The sequence below is a fragment of the Triticum aestivum genome, chromosome 1B (assembly GCF_018294505.1).
Source record: "Triticum aestivum cultivar Chinese Spring chromosome 1B, IWGSC CS RefSeq v2.1, whole genome shotgun sequence".
In the NCBI taxonomy this organism is placed as follows: Eukaryota; Viridiplantae; Streptophyta; class Magnoliopsida; order Poales; family Poaceae; genus Triticum; species Triticum aestivum.
Window position 1 is genome coordinate 556,171,658 of NC_057795.1, and position 18,266 is coordinate 556,189,923.

At 43.6% G+C, this 18,266-nt stretch overlaps 1 protein-coding gene across 4 annotated transcripts; it reads right to left on the reverse strand.

Annotated features, from left to right (window-relative positions):
* Window positions 1-2,877: 2,877 nt before the first annotated feature.
* Window positions 2,878-6,884, reverse strand: LOC123138048 (uncharacterized). 4 transcript variants are annotated; one of them, XM_044557950.1, is made up of 8 exons: window positions 6,452-6,884; window positions 6,271-6,364; window positions 5,641-5,850; window positions 5,060-5,101; window positions 4,860-4,980; window positions 4,082-4,193; window positions 3,837-3,990; window positions 2,878-3,123 (listed from the first exon to the last, which is right to left on the reverse strand). In XM_044557950.1, the coding sequence occupies exons 1-5, from the start codon at window positions 6,476-6,478 to the stop codon at window positions 4,973-4,975; spliced, it is 381 nt and encodes a 126-aa protein (XP_044413885.1). In that variant the 5' UTR covers window positions 6,479-6,884; the 3' UTR covers window positions 2,878-3,123; window positions 3,837-3,990; window positions 4,082-4,193; window positions 4,860-4,972. The 4 variants fall into 4 exon arrangements, with proteins under 4 accessions (XP_044413885.1, XP_044413881.1, XP_044413880.1 ...); XM_044557946.1 differs by having other exon boundaries at window positions 4,082-4,211; XM_044557945.1 differs by having other exon boundaries at window positions 4,082-4,980.
* Window positions 6,885-18,266: the final 11,382 nt, after the last annotated feature.

Sequence of the window (18,266 nt, forward strand, 5' to 3'; positions counted from 1 at the left end):
CTGTTTGGTATTAGGCTCGGACTATCGACACCTCTTCATGAGGTGGATAGGAGTAGCGATAGATGTTGCTAAGATGGTGGCTTCAAACTACCTGATGTACTACTTTGTAAGGTCTTTGTGAATAATTAATAAAATGGTTGCCTGCATCGTCCAGATGCAGAGGCTGGGGATAATCCTTCTTTCAAAAAAAATCATGGCAGGCACGCCGCCCGAGGGGCCAATCCTCGACTATTTAGATCGGATGGTGTGGGTAGACCCTAGGCACTCTCATTTCCCCCTTCCCTCCCATCTGCACCACCATCGCTTCCTCATCCATGTCCCCTTCTGATCCAACCTCGCAGTTCGCCATGGTCCTCTAGAAAGTGATATATTACAAAATGCTCAAGCTGGAGCGTCGTGCGAAAATCGCAACTAAGATGTACACCACCCATATTGAGCCCCGCCTACCTCCGAGCTCTCCGGATCCAAGCTCGAAGGAGGAGAAGGAGGCGGGTATAGAGGTTGACCACACTGTCGGAGAAAGCGGGTTTGACATGGAGGAAGCGGAGGCACGGTTCCACCTCACCCAAGCCATGGAGGCGGAGCACCTCACGGTGAAGGCGCAGATGGAGGCCGAGCAGGCGGGCGCTCCTGCCTTCATGTCACTCGTCGCCGATCCTGGCCTGGTGACCGACAGTCAGGCCATCCTTGAGTTGCTCCAATTGAAGCAGGAGGTGGTGGCGAACGGTCACGTTATCCACCTCAGCAACGTCCAACGGGAGCGGCTCTTTGCATACGACAAGTAGGAGGAAGACACGCCCTCGATTCGTTCTATTGCCAATGACCATGAGAACGGTGGCATCGGCAAGGAGGTCATTGAAACGATAATGAGTAGGATTAGGATAGTTTTTCTTTCAAATGTAGCTCATTCTTATCTATGTGTGATGAACCACATATGATGAAATTAGCCTTGCATGGTGTTGTATGGAAATAAGGGTTTGGATATGAGGGGGCGACAGCGGACACAGACAAATGAGGGGCAAGCCGACACGTATTGTTCGTTGACGTATAGTCCAAGGCACAAATTTTCTGTGACCAGTTGGAGATGCTCTAATGGTTTCATTCATGAAATTGGAGCACAATCCTTTATACACATCAAAAGGTATCTTATACTACTCGAATAAACTCGATGCCATGATCATTTTGTTGCTTCTTTAAAACCCCTGACGCTTCTACTTCCTCCTATCGCCACTACCATCCCTCGAACATTTATAGACTCTACTGATGAATCCTTCGCTCGTCATGTCCACCAGCTACCATCACCGGATCAAGTTTTCTCTCCAACCACTCTCGGATTGGGTGAATCTCACTCCAACCTTAACCCGTAAGCGTTTGCAGGCAAATTTTTGTACTCCCTGCAATTTTTCTTTATTTTGTATACCAGGTTTTGTTAGTGCAATCCTTTGACCAATAATTACATTATTAGTGTATAACAGCCTGATTTTTGGCCCTTTCTTTTTCTTTTGTTTTTCTGAGGTTTTTGCTTGAGTTTTCTTTTTCCGTGGCTTTGTGGTCTGGAAACTAAAGAAGATGACTTCTTCTTTCTTTTCAGAGTGGCTTGTCATACCCAAAATCCTTCCCTAGACCTTTCCATTTCCACCTTGGACCAAATCCCAATATTCTTTTTATTGGGAATATTCCTTTTCTATAAAGGAATAACTCAATTTGCCCTAGGTTGTGAAGCAACCTATATTTCCCTCGCTCCTAAAATTCCCAAATAATTCTCATAATTTTTTTGGGTCATATCTTAATCAAATGTGGCAAAACTTTTCTTTGTCATGTTCAAAAATAATTCTCAAATATATTTTTTTCCTATTCTGCCCTAAATGGCATATTGTGAAGAAAGTGCTATTTTCATTTGCCCAATTGATCTAAAACTCCTTGGACATCTTTTCATGTCCATATAATTTTCACATGCCAAAATTCAACCTCATTTGCCTAGTAATTATTTATTAATGATTTTCCAAAGTTTCTGCCCAGAAAGAAACTTTGTGAAGGAGGTACAAGCTAGGCATATTCAAATGAGTTGCAATTTTGCATGATCCTCAATATCATCATATCATAGCCCTCCACAAAAGTTGAGCTCATGTCATGCCTCCATGTGATCTCATCTTCAATTCTTAGTTTTTGGCCAGATTTTTAGTTTGTGAAGCAAGTATATTTTATCTTGCTCCATTATGGCTGAAACTTTTCCTAGGCCTTCTATTATCCATATAACCTATCTCTACCCAATTTGGGCATATTTAATCAAGCCATTATTCCTCTAAAATTTTTGCAAGTTTCTGTCCAGAGAGGATGTGTGTGAAGCAAGTACCATTCACTACAAGAAATATGCTATCTTGTGACCTCCACTATTGGTCACTGAAAGGTCATAGTTTTTCATTTGCGACCTTTTTGTGACCAAAAACAGAAGGTCAAAAGCTGAGGGTCGTAAACTGACTATAGCAACCTTCTCTGTGAGAAGGTCGTGGACGTTTACGACCAAAATATGTCCACTATGGCGTTTTGGTCACTAGCAATCTCCCCAGTCCACGTAGGCATCCAGCGTGGCAAGCTGATGTGGCACAAGATTCAGCCCGGTCCAATTCAGTTTTCTACATGGGCCTAGCCCATTAATTCGGCCTTTTTAATGTATTTATTTCTTGTTAATTTTCGCTAGCTACATGGGCTTGGGCCATTAATTCGGCCTTTTTTTCTAAGATGCAGCCTTTTACAATCTACTGGTTTTTTATTTTCGTTTCCCTGGTTTTTTTTTTGCCACTGGTCCCACCAATCAGATTGGTCCCACTTGTCATGCTTATCACAAAATTGATCCAACACATCAAAAATTTCAAAATCTGTCAAACAACCATTATAACTTGTCAGGTTTCCATTTCACGGGTATTCAAAGCACATACACAATCATTGTTTCGAATAGACCAGAGAGCAAATGAAATTGGTCCAAACCAATACTGCATTAATCTATTACAATCGTTACAGTATATTACAACCCAGATATGCCTACTATTGCCTACAACTACAACACATAATATGCTACTCTCTGCTGATATTCTTCACAGCTTCGGACATGGATTCGCGCTTCACCTGTGCAAAAAATAAGAATGAACATATAATAATAAGAACTGGTACAGAACATCAAACAGTAGCCAATGAGGGATCCAATAACTTATAATCAAGAATTGACAGCAAATGCCATGTACATAAATAATATCACTAACACTAACCAGTATGTGTTCATGGAGTCACTAAAATGTTCTCACTAGCTAGGAATTTTTTTGGTATATAATATACTGACATGTCCAACTCTCTAAATTGATCATAGAAATGAAAACTGTAAGAACAAGTTTTAGAATCCAGGCATGTCAAATTTTAAGCACCAGCAGAATAGGTCTAACAAACCAGACCATGATCATCATGCGCATCAGGATTTATTGTTCTAGCAAAGCAGTAAAGAGATGGACATACACGCATCAAGCATACCAGCTACTACATCACCATTCTCGTGACTAGACATCACCATTCACTAATAATTCCCATTGGGAGATCAAACTATGCATCCAACAAGCTACAGCAACAGGGAATGCAGAAAAATTTATGACCCGAGATGATGAATCAACTGGGTACATCTCAGTTTGAACAACCACGGCGAGACAACAACCGCATAATAATGCAGCGAATCAAATCTGCACGCAGGAGCAGCGCCGTTCGTGGCATCCACATGAGGTCGCGCAACATCAAGAACATGGCGCATGACAGCAGCAGACCTAGAGATCTAGGACGGAGGAAGGGGAGCTTACACTTGCGGATGCGGGCGGCCGGGTAACCGCACGAGGAGCAGGTGCTCTTCTGGAGGTGGAAGCTGCGGCGGCCGCAACGGATGCAGAATTGAAGAGGGTCCTCATGTAGTAGTAGCAGCAGCAGCATGAAGAATTGAAGACTGACCAACAGAGCCTGCAATGCAAACAGAGAGGCATGAGGAAACTGAATCCAATCACATCAAATCAAATCGAGCTGTTGCACCTTGACCTTGAGGAAAACAAACCTCATCTCATGTCATCTCAGGGAAGAATAAGAAGAAGAAAAATATATGGCTGCTGCTCCATGACCATCACCTTGAATTGTTGTTGCTGCACCAGATCGAGGAAGAAGAAGACCTGCAAAAAAAGCAATAACTAGCAATGCACAAGCATGAATTCATGGAAGGACGGATGCAAGGCCAAACATCCAGCATACTGTTTCTTAATGCCCCAACTACTTAAAAAACCATGGTAGTTCTAACCATATTAAATTAAAGACAAAGTGAAGTCATGATATTGAGAGTTCCATCTTATAAAGCTTTCTGTTTAGCATATCCTAAATCACAGTCTATCTACCAATATATGAACTCTTTAGTTTTTAGAACCGAGGCTCACATATTTGGGCTGATTTGTACACTGTATTTTCAGTATTTTTTTAACTTGAGACAAACTAAATGCTAACATCAGTGACAACAAGAATTGAACAGAAATAGCTATTGAAGAAACACGTTTATAAGATAGAATGAAAATGATTTACACCACAACATATATTTCACATGTACTGGAGCTAGAGACTACAGAACACACATAATCACACATATGCGAACAGGGTACTACTCCATGGTTCAGGTTACACTAATAAACAAAATTATACAAGCGACTAGACTAGTATCACAGATCTACAGAGTAGTACTAAACAACTAAAAATAAGTAGTAGAAGTAACTAGTACAGGGAGCAAGTACTCCTTTCATTCACTTTAAACTGAGACAACTGAAAAGGAGTACTCCTTTCATTTAATTTACTTTAAACTGAGACTACTAAAAAGGAGTACTCCTGTCTTGAGAAGTTGATGTAAATGAAATCCAGGAGTATGTGAGAATATGGCCATCTTTATTTCTTTCTGTAAGCTTTATCTTCAGTGCCCTATAATCACCAAAAGGCAATATTAGAAATTATCTGGTAGGCTAATAATATCAGAAAGCTTGGCAGCGACTGCACATACCTGCAGTGTTCGCTCTTCCAGGCCTTCTTGTTGTCGCCGATACTGCACGAACATTAAGTAACAATCTGATTAGCATACAGAGAGTATAAATTTGACCTTGTAAGAGAAATGCTCATATCCTATCAGCATAAACATTTCACAAATCAACATCCATGCTCATATCCTATCCAACCAGCACAAACAGTTCACAAATCAACATCCATGCTCATATCCTATCAGCATAACATTTCACAAATCAACATTCCTATTCATATCCTATCAGCATAAACATTTCAGAAATCATATCCTATCTATCAGCATAAACATTTCAGAAATCATATCCTATCTATCAGCATAAAAAGGCACTCTTATAGCTTAAGTTTCCTATAACTAGCAACACCCTGTCAGAACTTAAAGCTTAGGAAGGTAGGTAGTATGTTATATGACACCTTGAAGAGTAGGACTTAAGGATGTGCTGCTGTTATACATGATGCAATTCAGCATTGGCCAGCAAGAGAAATGCTTAATCAGGAGGTATATTAGAAGAAACAGCTAGATGTATATTAGAGATAAGCTGCATCAGGATGTTGGATATCACATACCATAGGCAGAAACAACTAGCTTGAACAACGAGAAGCTGGCATCCACCACGCCTTTTGCAGAACTAGTGATATACTTGTGAAGTGTAGGACCGGCACCGATCGTGCTTCCATGATAGGCCAAAAGGAAACCCTGCAGGACATTGAAATACGCAGCAATGTTCTCCTTGAGCGTTTCCACACCAGGCAAGTCTCCGCTCCAGACCATCCCAGCTACATCGAAAACAGGCATAACAACAATAAGTGAACACGGCCAGAGATAAATCACCAGCAAAAAAGCAGTATCACACAACCATAAGGACTGCATGAATTGCAGCAGTGGGCACTAGACAGAAACAAAATACAGCGGTGAGCAGTGAGCACTAAACACGGCCAGAGATAACTTACCTCGGCTGCATACATCGGCCAAAACATATGTACTGCAGCTAATTGGCTTCTCGAGCAAGTACAAAATAGTAAATTGAGATAAAACACCTAAATTTTCCCTAATTTGTGATCCTATCGGACATGCCAAGCAACTGGAATGAATCAATGGTCACCCAGAGAGACCCTAACAGCTCTGAATGCACGTGAATGACTGTCAGCCCAGCTCACAGAATTAGTCTAGGGAATTTAGTCCGGTTTTAGACTCACTGACGGTGGCCTGCCTGGACACCACATCGCCGAGCGCGACGACCTCCGACCACTCTGTCCGCTCCAGTCCACCGGGAGCCGCCTCCGACATCATCTGCGAGAGCAGGAGAGCAAGTCAAACGAGGGAGCTCCGAGCAGGATTAGGGCCGCGCCGTGAACCGGGGATTCACCGGGTGCCTACCTGGAGGGTGTCGATGATGGTCGTCATCCCGCGCGGCTGCTTGTCCGGGGCCTAGCCGAGGCCAGCGGGTGGCTCAGGCCCACATCGTGGGGTTGGGGGAAGCCATGGCGCCGCCGACACCCTGTTCGAGTTGCTGATGGAGGGGCCACGCTGGTGCCGGATCCAGCGCCCGCTGGCCTCAACGTTGCCAGATGTGGCAGACCAGCGGCGAGGGGAGAGGTGGGTGGTGGAGAGGGAGGCGGCCGCGAGGGGAGAGGTGTGGCAAAGAGGAAGGCGACAGCAAGGGGGTCTGGATCGGGAGCGGAGTGGCGGCGGCAGAAGGGATCTGGATCCTGGGAGGCGGCGGTGGAAGGGAGTGCGGCGCCGCCATCGATTCGATCTGAATCGGGGGAGTGGGAGTTAGGGTTTGGGAGGAAGGAGCGGAGGGAGGAGGTCACCGTGGTGTGGGATGGATGGATGGATGTGGATGGATGGATGGATGTGTGCCACGTCATCGATCCGTGGCACACACCTTTCCACCAATGAGAACTTAAGTTTATTTTCTGAGTGTAAAAATGGTTTTTTTTAAACGTATGAAATCTGTGATGGAAAATTGGATCATATTTTGTGAAAATGATCCAATATTGTGCACATGTGTGTATATTGGGATGGGGGTTTTATTTCTTTGCACAAAAAATCATTTTTCAATTTTCGGAGTGCTAATAATCGGGTTTTTTGTGAAGGACCTAGTAAATAGTTGTTGCAAAATTGGACCAGATCATTTTTCTAAAATATTAGGCCATATTTAATGTACAATTGACCAAATAGTTTGGTGTCAAAAGGTTTTGATCCACCTCTCGTGAAAAAGACAAATTTCTGCCGATTCAGTTGGAAGCGGGTCAAATTTGAACTGCAGCTGCCTCATAGTTTGCTATTTATTTTTTCCAAAAATCATTTCTAGTTACATAAGTACCTATTTAATCAGAGAAACACCAAAAAAATTTCAAGATTCAACCACTAGCTAGGAACGGTCATTCCCGCCGTTTTGACCGCATTTTGAAACGGGCATAAAAAATTCAAAAAAATCAAAAAATTGGGAAACCTTCGCATTGTGTCATTATATGTGGCCAAGTTCCCAGGAAAAATAACAAACTTGTAATACGGCAATTATTTTAAAAAAGTGTTCTCAGAAATGAGCTATCATCTCTGAAGATTCACGGCTTCAAGCCAAATGCTCAATCTTATGGCCACATTCATGGCATAGTTTGTTCAAATGATCTCATATTGTGCACAAGGGTGCATATTGGAATGGCAAACAATGTTCCCTAAGGAAGTTTTCATTTTCTTTGGACGGAAAAACCATTTTCCATTTTCTGAGTGCCTGAAATGAGTTTTTTTTTGTGAAGGACCTACCATATATTTGTTGCAAAATTGGACCAGATCAATTTTATAAAATACTAGATCATATTTAATGCACAATTGACCAAATGGTTGGGTGTCAAAAGTTTTGATCCACCTCTGGTGAAAAAGGCAAATTCCCGCCGATTCAGTTGGAAGCGGGTCAAATTTGAACTGCAGCTGACTCATAGTTTGCTCTTTATTTTTCACAAAAATCATTTATAGGTACATAAGTATCTATTTAATCAGAGAAACACCAAAAAAATTCCATGATTCAACCACTAGCTAGGAACGGTCAAGCCCGTCGTTTTAACCGCATTTTGAAACGGGCATAAAAAATTCAAAAAAAAAATCAAAAAATTGCAAAACCTTCGCATTGTGTCATTATATGTGACCAAGTTTCCAGGAAAAATAATAAACTTGTAATATGGTAATTATTTTAAAAAAGTGTTCTCGGAAATGAGCTATCAAGTGTGAAGATTCATGGCTTTCAAGCCAAATGATCAATCTTATGGCCACATTCATGGCATAGTTTGTTCAAATAATCTCATATTGTGCACAAGGGTGCATCTTGGAATTCCAAACAATGTTGCCTAAGGAAGTTTTCATTTTCTTTGCATGGAAAATTCATTTTTCATTTTCCGAGTGCCCAAAAGGAGGTTTTTTTGTGAAGGACCTACCAAATAATTGTTGTAAAAATGGACCAAATCAATTTTATAAAATACTAGGCCATATATAATGCAGAATTGACAAAATGGTTGGGTGAAAAAAGTTTTGATCCACCTCTGGTGAAAAAGACAAATTCCCGTCGATTCAGCTGGAAGCGGGTCAAATTTGAACTACAGCTGGCTCATAGTTTGCTCTTTATTTTTTCCAAAAATCATTTCTAGGTAAATAAGTATCTATTTAATCAGAAATACATGGTTTGATGGCGAGACATCGAGGTTTGGACGGTGGCCGAGGACCCCAACTCTAGAGCGCGTAAGCTCGCATGCCCGTCGCGTGGTCACCGCGTGACCGTGGCGTTGCCATGTGTTCTGGGCGGCCTAGGCATGTCTAGTGGGTTGGGAACTCCCCAGGTAGGTGCTAGGAAGAAAATCACAACATAAGATTCTCACGAGGAGACCGATCGATGCTCAAACATGAATAAGCAGCCAAGTGTTTGATTTGCGGTACGGGAAATGCACATGGCTAATGGGTGTGAGTTTTGGCTGAGAATGATCAGTTACTAAGAAGACCGTCTTCACAAATTTTCACCTCAAAAGGAGGAGCCTAGGTGGTACTTGCTTTACAAACTACCACACTGGACATAACTACAAATGTTGAAGCTCGGCTCAAAATAATGAATGGATTGAGCTGGCATTTGGTGGAAGATGGTTATTCGGGCATAGGAAAGCACTATAGAAAATGGATACTATTTGGACATGCCAAAGTGGTACTTCCTTCACAAACTGCTGCTCTGAACAGAATAGGAAAATGAATATTGTTGAGTTATTTTTGAACTAGGCAAGGAAGGGTTTTGACATATTTGATGAAGATATGATCCAAACAATTTATGAGATTTTTTTGGAAACTTTTGGAATGACAGAAATATAGGTTGCTTCACAACCTAGGGCAAAAACTGCCACATGGACATGACACATAGGCAAAACTGATGAGGTAGCGCCTAGTCATCACAACCAACCACAATCTACAAGGCCATGACCATCTATTTTGGTCGTTAACAACTAGAAATAAGGCAGCGGCCAGCCCTATTTGCTTTGTGACCATTTGGTGTAAGGAAATTACGACCTTTCTGACCAAAATGGTCGCAATGGTTTAGGGTTTGGAGCCCCCCGAACAGCTTTTGACCAATTGGTCTCAAATGGTCATAGATCTATGACCAATTCTTCCAGGGTCACTGACAAAAGGTCACTAGTTAACATATTTCTTGTAGTGATTGGCTTGGCCAATTGGTATTAGACTTTTTGAGCATCTTAATAGGACTAAATAACTCTGCCCTACCCAATTTGAGCTCAAGTTGATACTCCATGTGAGTGCATCATCATGCTCAAGTTTCGGGACCAGATTATGCAGTTGCAAATCAAGTGTACTAATCCTTGGTCCATTTCCTCTCTAACTTCCCAGGATTCTAGTACTTCCTACCCTAAACCTCCCAGACATCACATTTGACCCATAGCATCTCTCTGTTGATCACACTAACTTGATCAAGTTTGCAAAAGCAAACTTGAGAGGTTAATTCCCACTTAACCAGAGCACCTTTTTCCAAACCACCACCTCAGTTGCAACCTATACTAGAAGGACTAAACCCCAGACACGTTTTCGCCGAACCCCATGCATAGTGTGCACCAGTGCTCGCGGTGACCACTGTTTTGGCATGCAATGGCCGTGTCCAGAGCGTCGTTTTGCCTCGGCCCTGCTCGTGCTCGTCGTCTTCGTGCTTGTGAGCATGTTCAGCAGTTCTGCCTCGTCATTGTAGTCCCCTTGGACCCCTCTTCCCCTCCGGCAGCTTCCTCACCGACGCTAGCCACCGCGCGCCCACGGGCGCACTATGCTCGGTTGGCTCGGTGCGTGCCCTGGCAGCTTCCTTCCCGTGCTCCAGCGTCGCCTCTGCCCTGTGAGTTTCTTCCTGTGCCTCCCCATCCTCTACCTCCAAGCCCATGCGCGAGCACACGCGTTCGCGGCGCCGGGCACGCGTCTACGGCGGCGCCAGCTCGACCCCCTCCTCCCCTGCCTATATAAGGCCACCCCGGTGTCGTTTCCCTTTGCCATCGACCTCGCCTCGCTCCTCTAGTCTCCCCTAGTGCCTTTCCCGAGCCACGGAGCCTCTCCTCGCTGCCCTATGCCGCCATGGCCGCCACCCCTGACCTCGCGAATTCGGTGCGGGAAGAACCCCTCCCTCCTCTCCACCACTTCCAGTAGACCCTCAGCTTCCCCTAGAGCCACCCCAGCGCTCGCCACCCCCCTCCAATGGCCTCTGGCTGCACCCCCCATTGCTGCTCGAAGATTCCGTCCGCCGCGGCCACAGCTTCGCTGCCTACACTACTCCCCGGGTGCTCCCCTCGTAGCCTTCGGGTGTGGGCCGTCGCCCCGAGCTCATGGGTGGTCGGAGTGCGGAAAACGGTGGCCGGAGCCACCCGAACGAGCACTGACACCGGTGGATTCCCTCTGCATCGCGGGTGCAAGCGGGAGGAAGAAGGAGTTGACCCAGGCCAGGCGGGCCCCAGCCTCGCGGACCCCACCTGGTAGCGACCCAGGCGGTCGGTCCTGTCGCTGCGCGTTGACCCGGTCCGCCCACATGGATAAGTGACGGGCCCCACCCCGTGGGACCCGCCAGTCAGCGACCCCAAGCCCCGGCCCCGCCACTGCCTAGCTGGATAAGTGGAAACACATTTTGTCGAAATGCGTTTTCGGTAAAAGAAAACATACGTTGGTCTTAGTTCGGTTGGAAATGCGTTTTGCTTTCGGGAAAACGTATTTTCACTTAACTACGGCTAGAAATATGTTTTCTCTGCTGAGAAGGTGTATTCAGCTAAATGTGCTTTCCGTTTTTCAGCCCAGGGACCTGTTTGTGGAGAAATCTTTACAGATTAGTCCCTGGACTTCATCGGGCTATAACGTTTTGCTCGAGACTCCGATCGAGGTGAATCCAATGCCCACATCTTCGTCTCGGTGAGCCTGTTCTGTTTACAACATTTTCACTATGGTTTGAAATACTGGAAATGACCATTTTTCCCTTGCACGTAAACAGCCCCATCCGGGAGAGGACTATTTTCGGCAAATCTTTCCGCGATCCTTCTGCACTTCTCGCCGGTGCCTTCTTCACCCCTAGGCAAGCCACAATACCCACTTGCATGATAGTCATGCAGTGGCCATGGTTTTCAACTTCAATATTTAATAAATGTTTTCTTGTTTAAAATAGGGTTATCATTGTTCCGGTGATGCTTAGAGTTTCATGTTCACTTTCGTGCTATGTTGTCTTGCACCTGGTTATCATGTACTAGTTGCTAGTATTCCTTTCATATTATTATGCTTGCTAGTAGTACATGTTGATGTGGTGATGGTCTTCGGTGCATGACTATCGTCTGTTCCAAGTGTCGTCGTTATGCATGTTCCATTGCATCTAGTTGGTTAAATGCTTGCATGGTAGCATTGTTGATATGTTCTTGCATGCTATTTATTGTGGATGCTAGTATTCATGCTATGTTTCTGAGCAGTATATACTTGTGATGTTCATGCTAGTCAGTATGCCATGATCAGTCGGATATATGAATTATTGTTATTAATATGTTAAGAAGTAATGTGCACATCCATGCTTATGTTGATGTCATGCTCATGTATTGTAGTTGCATCATGTTATTTTCATATGACTCGGCTTATTGCATTCAAGTTTAACTAGACTTAATTGAACTTGAACAACTGTTGGCTGAGTCATGGTGCCACCATATCGAGCTGACCAGTGCAACCACATTTGCCTTGGGTATGGGCAGGGCCCTAGCAGACTATTGCCATGCCTCTCGCCGGTGCCTCCAATGAGGGAAGGTTATGCACGGGCGCTACCTTGCCCAGGTAGGATGGCATAAGCCTTGTGAGCCTAATTTGTTTTGCGCGCTTTGTCCCCGTTTGGGATTGTTTCTGTTTGCCACGACAGTGGCCGTATGCCTTTGGTAGGCTGGGCCACCCAGGACTGAACCCAAAAGGGGTGTTGGTCGAAGTGGCCGGGAGAGTGTCATGGCAGTAGATCGGTTTTGTCGGAACGATGTTGGTCCACCCGAATGGGAGTGCGAGGCCATGGGTTCTGTGGTGTGGGTATAGTGTGCTACCTCTACAGAGTGTACTAAATCTGTTGAGAGCCGCGCCCACGGATAAGGGCCCAGTTCGTAGTTGGTCACACTATGGGTTAATAGTAATAATAATAATAATAATAATAATAATGTGTTTAATAAAAATCCCGGTTCTATGATGGGATAAGTTGGATATGTGATTCGTGACTGATTACCGTTTGGTTACGAGGTAACCAGTTGAACCAAGTGTGGTTCCGTTTGTGATCCATGAATGATCACCATGTTATCGAGGATACCGAGTTGTTGGATATTTGTGATGTTGTGCGAGAATCGTGGGTAAAGATCAAGCTCCTTGTGGTCATGTAATGATTACTACAGTATTGTTTATACCAAGCTTGAGATCCTGAGATGATCGTGTGATGTCCGAGATGGTAAGTTTGTGCATGTGATGGTTACAAGGTAACCCTAGCAGAATAAGTTGTGCATGATAGTGTCACCATGTTGCATGCTAGTATCGTCAGATTCATATATTCATGCCATGCTCATATTGTTCTAGCTGTACCTTGTTCATGTTGTTCATGCCATGCTCTTCTGATGATATCATGTTAATCATTGTTAACCTGTAATTGCCATGTTGTTGTTTGTCTTGAATGCTTCTGGTTATTGTGAGCTTGTAAGTACATTCAATGTACTGACATGGCGTGTCATGCCAGTTTGCAGGTCAAGCCGGATTTGATTGCTTGTTTGCCGTGGATACCTTGTTTGCGAGCTAGGATAAGCATTCCAGCCAGAGTCCCTGCAGAGTGGATTTCACCACCGATAACGTTGTTCCGTTGCTAGAAGGTATTCCGCTGCTTCGATTTGTTCTACTGCTTGCATAGAGCAACAGTGGCAGACGTAGTGTCACCGTGCCGATGTAATTCCCCGTTATATCGAAACCCCTTGTACCCAAATAGATTGTAATAAAGAGCTGATTTGTTCTATGCTAAGCAGTGTCGTATTCCAGAAGACTTCATCTCGATCTCTGGGCTGGAATACGGGATGTTCCGGTTTCTCTGAGCCTGGGTGCCACATAGTGTGTAACTTCTATGATACAAAATCATAATCATAAAGAAGTAATTTGGAATCAAATGACATGTCTTTATGTCACACAAATATTATAGTAATAGAGTAATTGTTGATTGCAAGCTTGTCCTAACGAGACCTAATGTGAAGAGTAAAAAACAGAGGGAGTAATTGTCCATGTGAAAACGGTGAATGATGTAGTTTCAAAAACCAGACCGGGCCAACATTTCGATTGGAAAAACCAGGAGCCGATGCCTTGCTAGGTTTTTTTAAGACACATTGGTCTTTTGATAAAAACCAAGAAAATATTCATAACATGGTGTGTTGGGATCAAAGTCTTGACGTTGAGCCTAGGCATGCTAAAGGAACCATAACCAACTAGGATAAGAACAGTTTGTGGTTTATTAATCGATTTTAACTAAGGTCAACTTTCAGAAAGATAATTGATCTAAGGTCAGTTGTTTTAAAATAACATAAATATTTTTGGTTATTTGTCGTGAATGAACCAATGGTCCGACTGTTGGGAAACGTAGCATGCAAATACAAAAACAAAATCCCACGCTCTTGCAAGATCTATCTAGGAGACGCATAGCAAAGATGAGGAGAGTGCGTCTACGTACCCTCGTAGACCATAAGCGGAAGCGTTTCACAATGAAGTTGATGTAGTCGAACTTTCTTCGCGATCCACCAATCGAGTACAAACGTACGACACCTCTGAGTTCTGCACACGTTCAGCTCGGTGACGTCCCTAGCCTTCTTGATCCAGCAAGTTGTCGAGGTAGTAGATGGGTTCCGTTAGCACGACAGCGTGGTGACGGTGATGGTGAAGTGATCCATGCAGGGCTTCGCCTAAGAACCGCGAGAATATGGCCGGGGGTGTAAACTATGGAGGGGGGCGCCACACACGACTAACAATTGTTGTGTTGTGCTAGGGTAGAGGGAGGGAGGAGCAGCCAAGGGGTGCACCCCAAGTAGGCCGAATCCTACTTGGGGTCTTCCCCAATTCTGCCTCCCCCTTCCATAATAGCCGGAGGGGGAAGGAAAGAGGAGGGAGGAGGGAAGGAAAGGGGAGGCCGAATCCCCCCTTTCCTTCTCCCTTCCCCTATTTACTTTCTCCTCTGGTTTGGCCCATATGGGGGGCGCACCAGCCCCTGGTGGCTGGTGCGTTTCGCCCCTTGGCCCAAAAGACCCATATCTTTTGCCGGGGGTGCCCAGAACCCCTTCCGGTGACCTAATATGTACCCAGTACCCTCCGAAACACTTCCAGTGTCTGAATACTATCGTCCTATATATCAATATTTACCCCTCGACCATTTCGAGACTCCTGGTCATGTCCTTGGTCTCATCCGGGACTCTAAAGAACATTCAGTCACCAAATCACATAACTCATATAATACTATATCGTCATCAAACGTTAAGCGTGCGGACCCTACAGGTTCGAGAACTATGTAGACAGGACCGAGACACCTCTCTGGCCAATAAAGAATAGCGGAACCTGGATGCTCATATTGGCTCCTATATATTCTACGAAGATCTTTATCGGTTGAACTCTTATGATAACATACATTGTTCCCTTTGTCTATCAGTATGTTACTTCCCGAGATTCGATCGTCGGTATCTTCATACCTAGTTCAATCTCATTACGGGCAAGCCTCTTTACTCGTTCGTAATACATCATCCTGCAACTAACTCATTAGTCCCTTTGCTTGCAAGGCTTCTTATGATGTGTATTACCGAGAGGGCCCAGAGATACCTCTCCGATACTCGGAGTGAAAAATCCTAATCTCGATCTATGCCAACTCAATAAACACCTTCAGAGATACCTGTAGAGCATCTTTATAATAACCCAGTTACGTTGTGACGTTTGATAGCACACAAGGCATTCCTTGGGTATTTGGGAGTTGCATAATCTCATAGTTGAAGGAATATGTATTTGACATGAAGAAAGCAATAACAATAAAACTAAACGATCATTATGCTAAGCTAACGGATGGGTCTTGTCCATCACATCATTCTCCTAATGATGTGATCCTGTTATCAAATGACAACTCATGTCCATGGTTAGGAAACTTTAACCATCTTTGATCAACGAGCTAGTCAAGTAGAGGCTCACTAGGGACACAGGGTTTGTCTATGTATTCACACATGTATTTAGGTTTCCGACCAATACAATTCTAGCCTGAATAATAAACATTTATCATGAATAAGGAAATATAAAATAAATTTTTTATTATTGCCTCTAGGGCATATTTCCTTCAGTTTCCCACTTGCACTAGAGTCAATAATCTAGATTACATTGTAATGATTCTAACACCCATGGAGTCTTGGTGTTGATCATGTTTTGCTCGTGGAAGAGGCTTAGTCAACGAGTATGCTAAATTCAGATCCATATGTATTTTGTAAATCTCTATGTCTCCCTCCTTGACTTGATCATGGATGGAGTTGAAGCGTCTCTTGATGTTTTTGGTTCTTTTGTGAAATCTGGATTCCTTCGCTAAGGCAATTGCTCCAGTATTGTCACAAAAGTTTTCATTGGACCCGATGCACTATGTATTACACCTAGATCGGATATGAACTCCTTCATCCAGACTCCTTCATTTGATGCTTCCGAAGTAGCTATGTACTCCGCTTAACATGTAGATCCCGCCAGGACGCACTGTTTGGAACTGCACCAACTGACAGCTCCACCATTGAAAATAAATGTGTATCCGGTTTGCGACTTAGATCATCTGGCTCAGTGTCAAAACTAGCATCGACGTAACCATTTACGACGAGCTCTTTGTCACCTCCATAAACGAGAAACATATCCTTGGTCCTTTTCAGGTACTTCAGGATGTTTTTGACTGTTGTCCAGTGATCCACTCCTGGATTACTTTGGTACCTCCCTGCCAGACTTATGGCAAGGCACACATCAGGTCTGGTACACATCATAGCATACATGATAGAATCTATCATTGAGGCATAGGGAATGTCTTCTATTTTCTCTCTATCTTCTAAAGTGGTCGGGCATTGAGTCTGACTCAATTTCACACCTTGCAACACAGGAAAGAACCCTTTCTTTGACTGATCCATTTTAAACTTCTTCAAAACTTTGTCGAGGTATGTACTTTGTGAAAGTACTATTAAGCGTCTTGATCTATCTCTATAGATCTTGATGCCCAATATATAAGCATCTTCACCGAGGTATTTCATTGAAAAACTTCTATTCAAGTATCCTTTTATGCTATCCAGAAATTCTACATCATTTCCAATCAACAATATGTCATCCACATATAATATTAGAAATGCTACTGATCTCCCACTCACTTTCTTGTAAATACAGGCTTCTCCAAAAGTATGTATAAAACCATATGCTTTGATCACCTCATCAAAGCGTATATTCCAATTCCGAGATGCTTGCACCAGTCCATAGATGGATCGCTGGATCTTGCACACTTTGTTAGCATCTTTAGGATCGACAAAACCTTCTGGTTGCATCATATACAACTCTTCTTTAAGAAATCCTTTATGGAATTTAGTTTTGACGTCCATGTGCCAGATTTCATAATCACAAAATGTAGCAATTGCTAACATGATTCGGGCAGACGTAAGCATCGCTACGGGTGAGAAAGTCTCATCGTACTCAACTCCTTGAACTTGTTGAAAACCTTTTGCGACAAATCGAGCTGTGTAGACAGTAAAATTACCATCAACGTCATTCTTCTTCTTGAAGATCCATTTATTCTCTATGGCTCGCCGACCATCGGGCAAGTCCAGCAAAGTCCACACTTTGTTCTCATACATGGATCCTATCTCACATTTCATGGCCTCAAGCCATTTATCGGAATCTAGGCTCATCATAGCTTCTTAATAGTTCGTAGGTTCACCATGGTCTAGTAACATGACTTCCAGAAAAGGATTACCGTACCACTCTGGTGTGGATCGTGTTCTGGTTGGACTACGAGGTTCAGTAGTAACTTGATCTGAAGTTTCATGATCATCATCATTAGCTTCCTCTCTAGTTGGTGTAGGCATCACTGGAATGGATTTCTCTAATGAGCTGCTTTCAAAATTGAGAGAAGGTACAATTACCTCATCAAGTTCTACTTTCCTCCCACTCACTTCTTTCGAGAGAAACTCCTTCTCTAGAAAGGTTCCATTCTTGGCAACAAAGATTTTTCCTTCAGATCTGTGGTAGAAGGTTTACCCAATTGTTTCCTTATGGTATCCTATGAAGATGCACTTATCCGATTTGGGTTCGAGCTTATCAGGCTGAAGCCTTTTGACATAAGTGTCGCAACCCCAAATTTTAAGAAACGACAGCTTAGGTTTCTTGCCAAACCACAGTTCATATGGTGTCATCTCAACGGATTTGGACGGTGTCCTATTTAACGTAATGCAATTGTCTCTAATGCATAACCCCAAAATGATAGTGGTAAATTGGTAAGAGACATCAAAGATCGCACCATATCTAATAAAATATAGTTACGACGTTAGGACACACCATTACGATGTGGTGTTCCAGGTGGCGTGAGTTGTGAAACTATTCCACATTGTTTTAATTGAAGGCTCATAACTCAAATATTCGCCTCCGCGATCAGATCGTAGAA

Bases quoted from the DNA above. Each gene is read 5' to 3' on its own strand.
- LOC123138048 (XM_044557943.1), bottom strand. From the start codon at position 6,478: ATGACGACCATCATCGACACCCTCCAG. The intron at 6,365-6,451 runs GTAGGCACCCGG...CTGCTCTCGCAG, and splicing joins CCATCATCGACACCCTCCAG to ATGATGTCGGAGGCGGCTCC. The intron at 5,102-5,640 runs GTATGTGATATC...ATGTTCGTGCAG, and splicing joins GCTAGTTGTTTCTGCCTATG to TATCGGCGACAACAAGAAGG.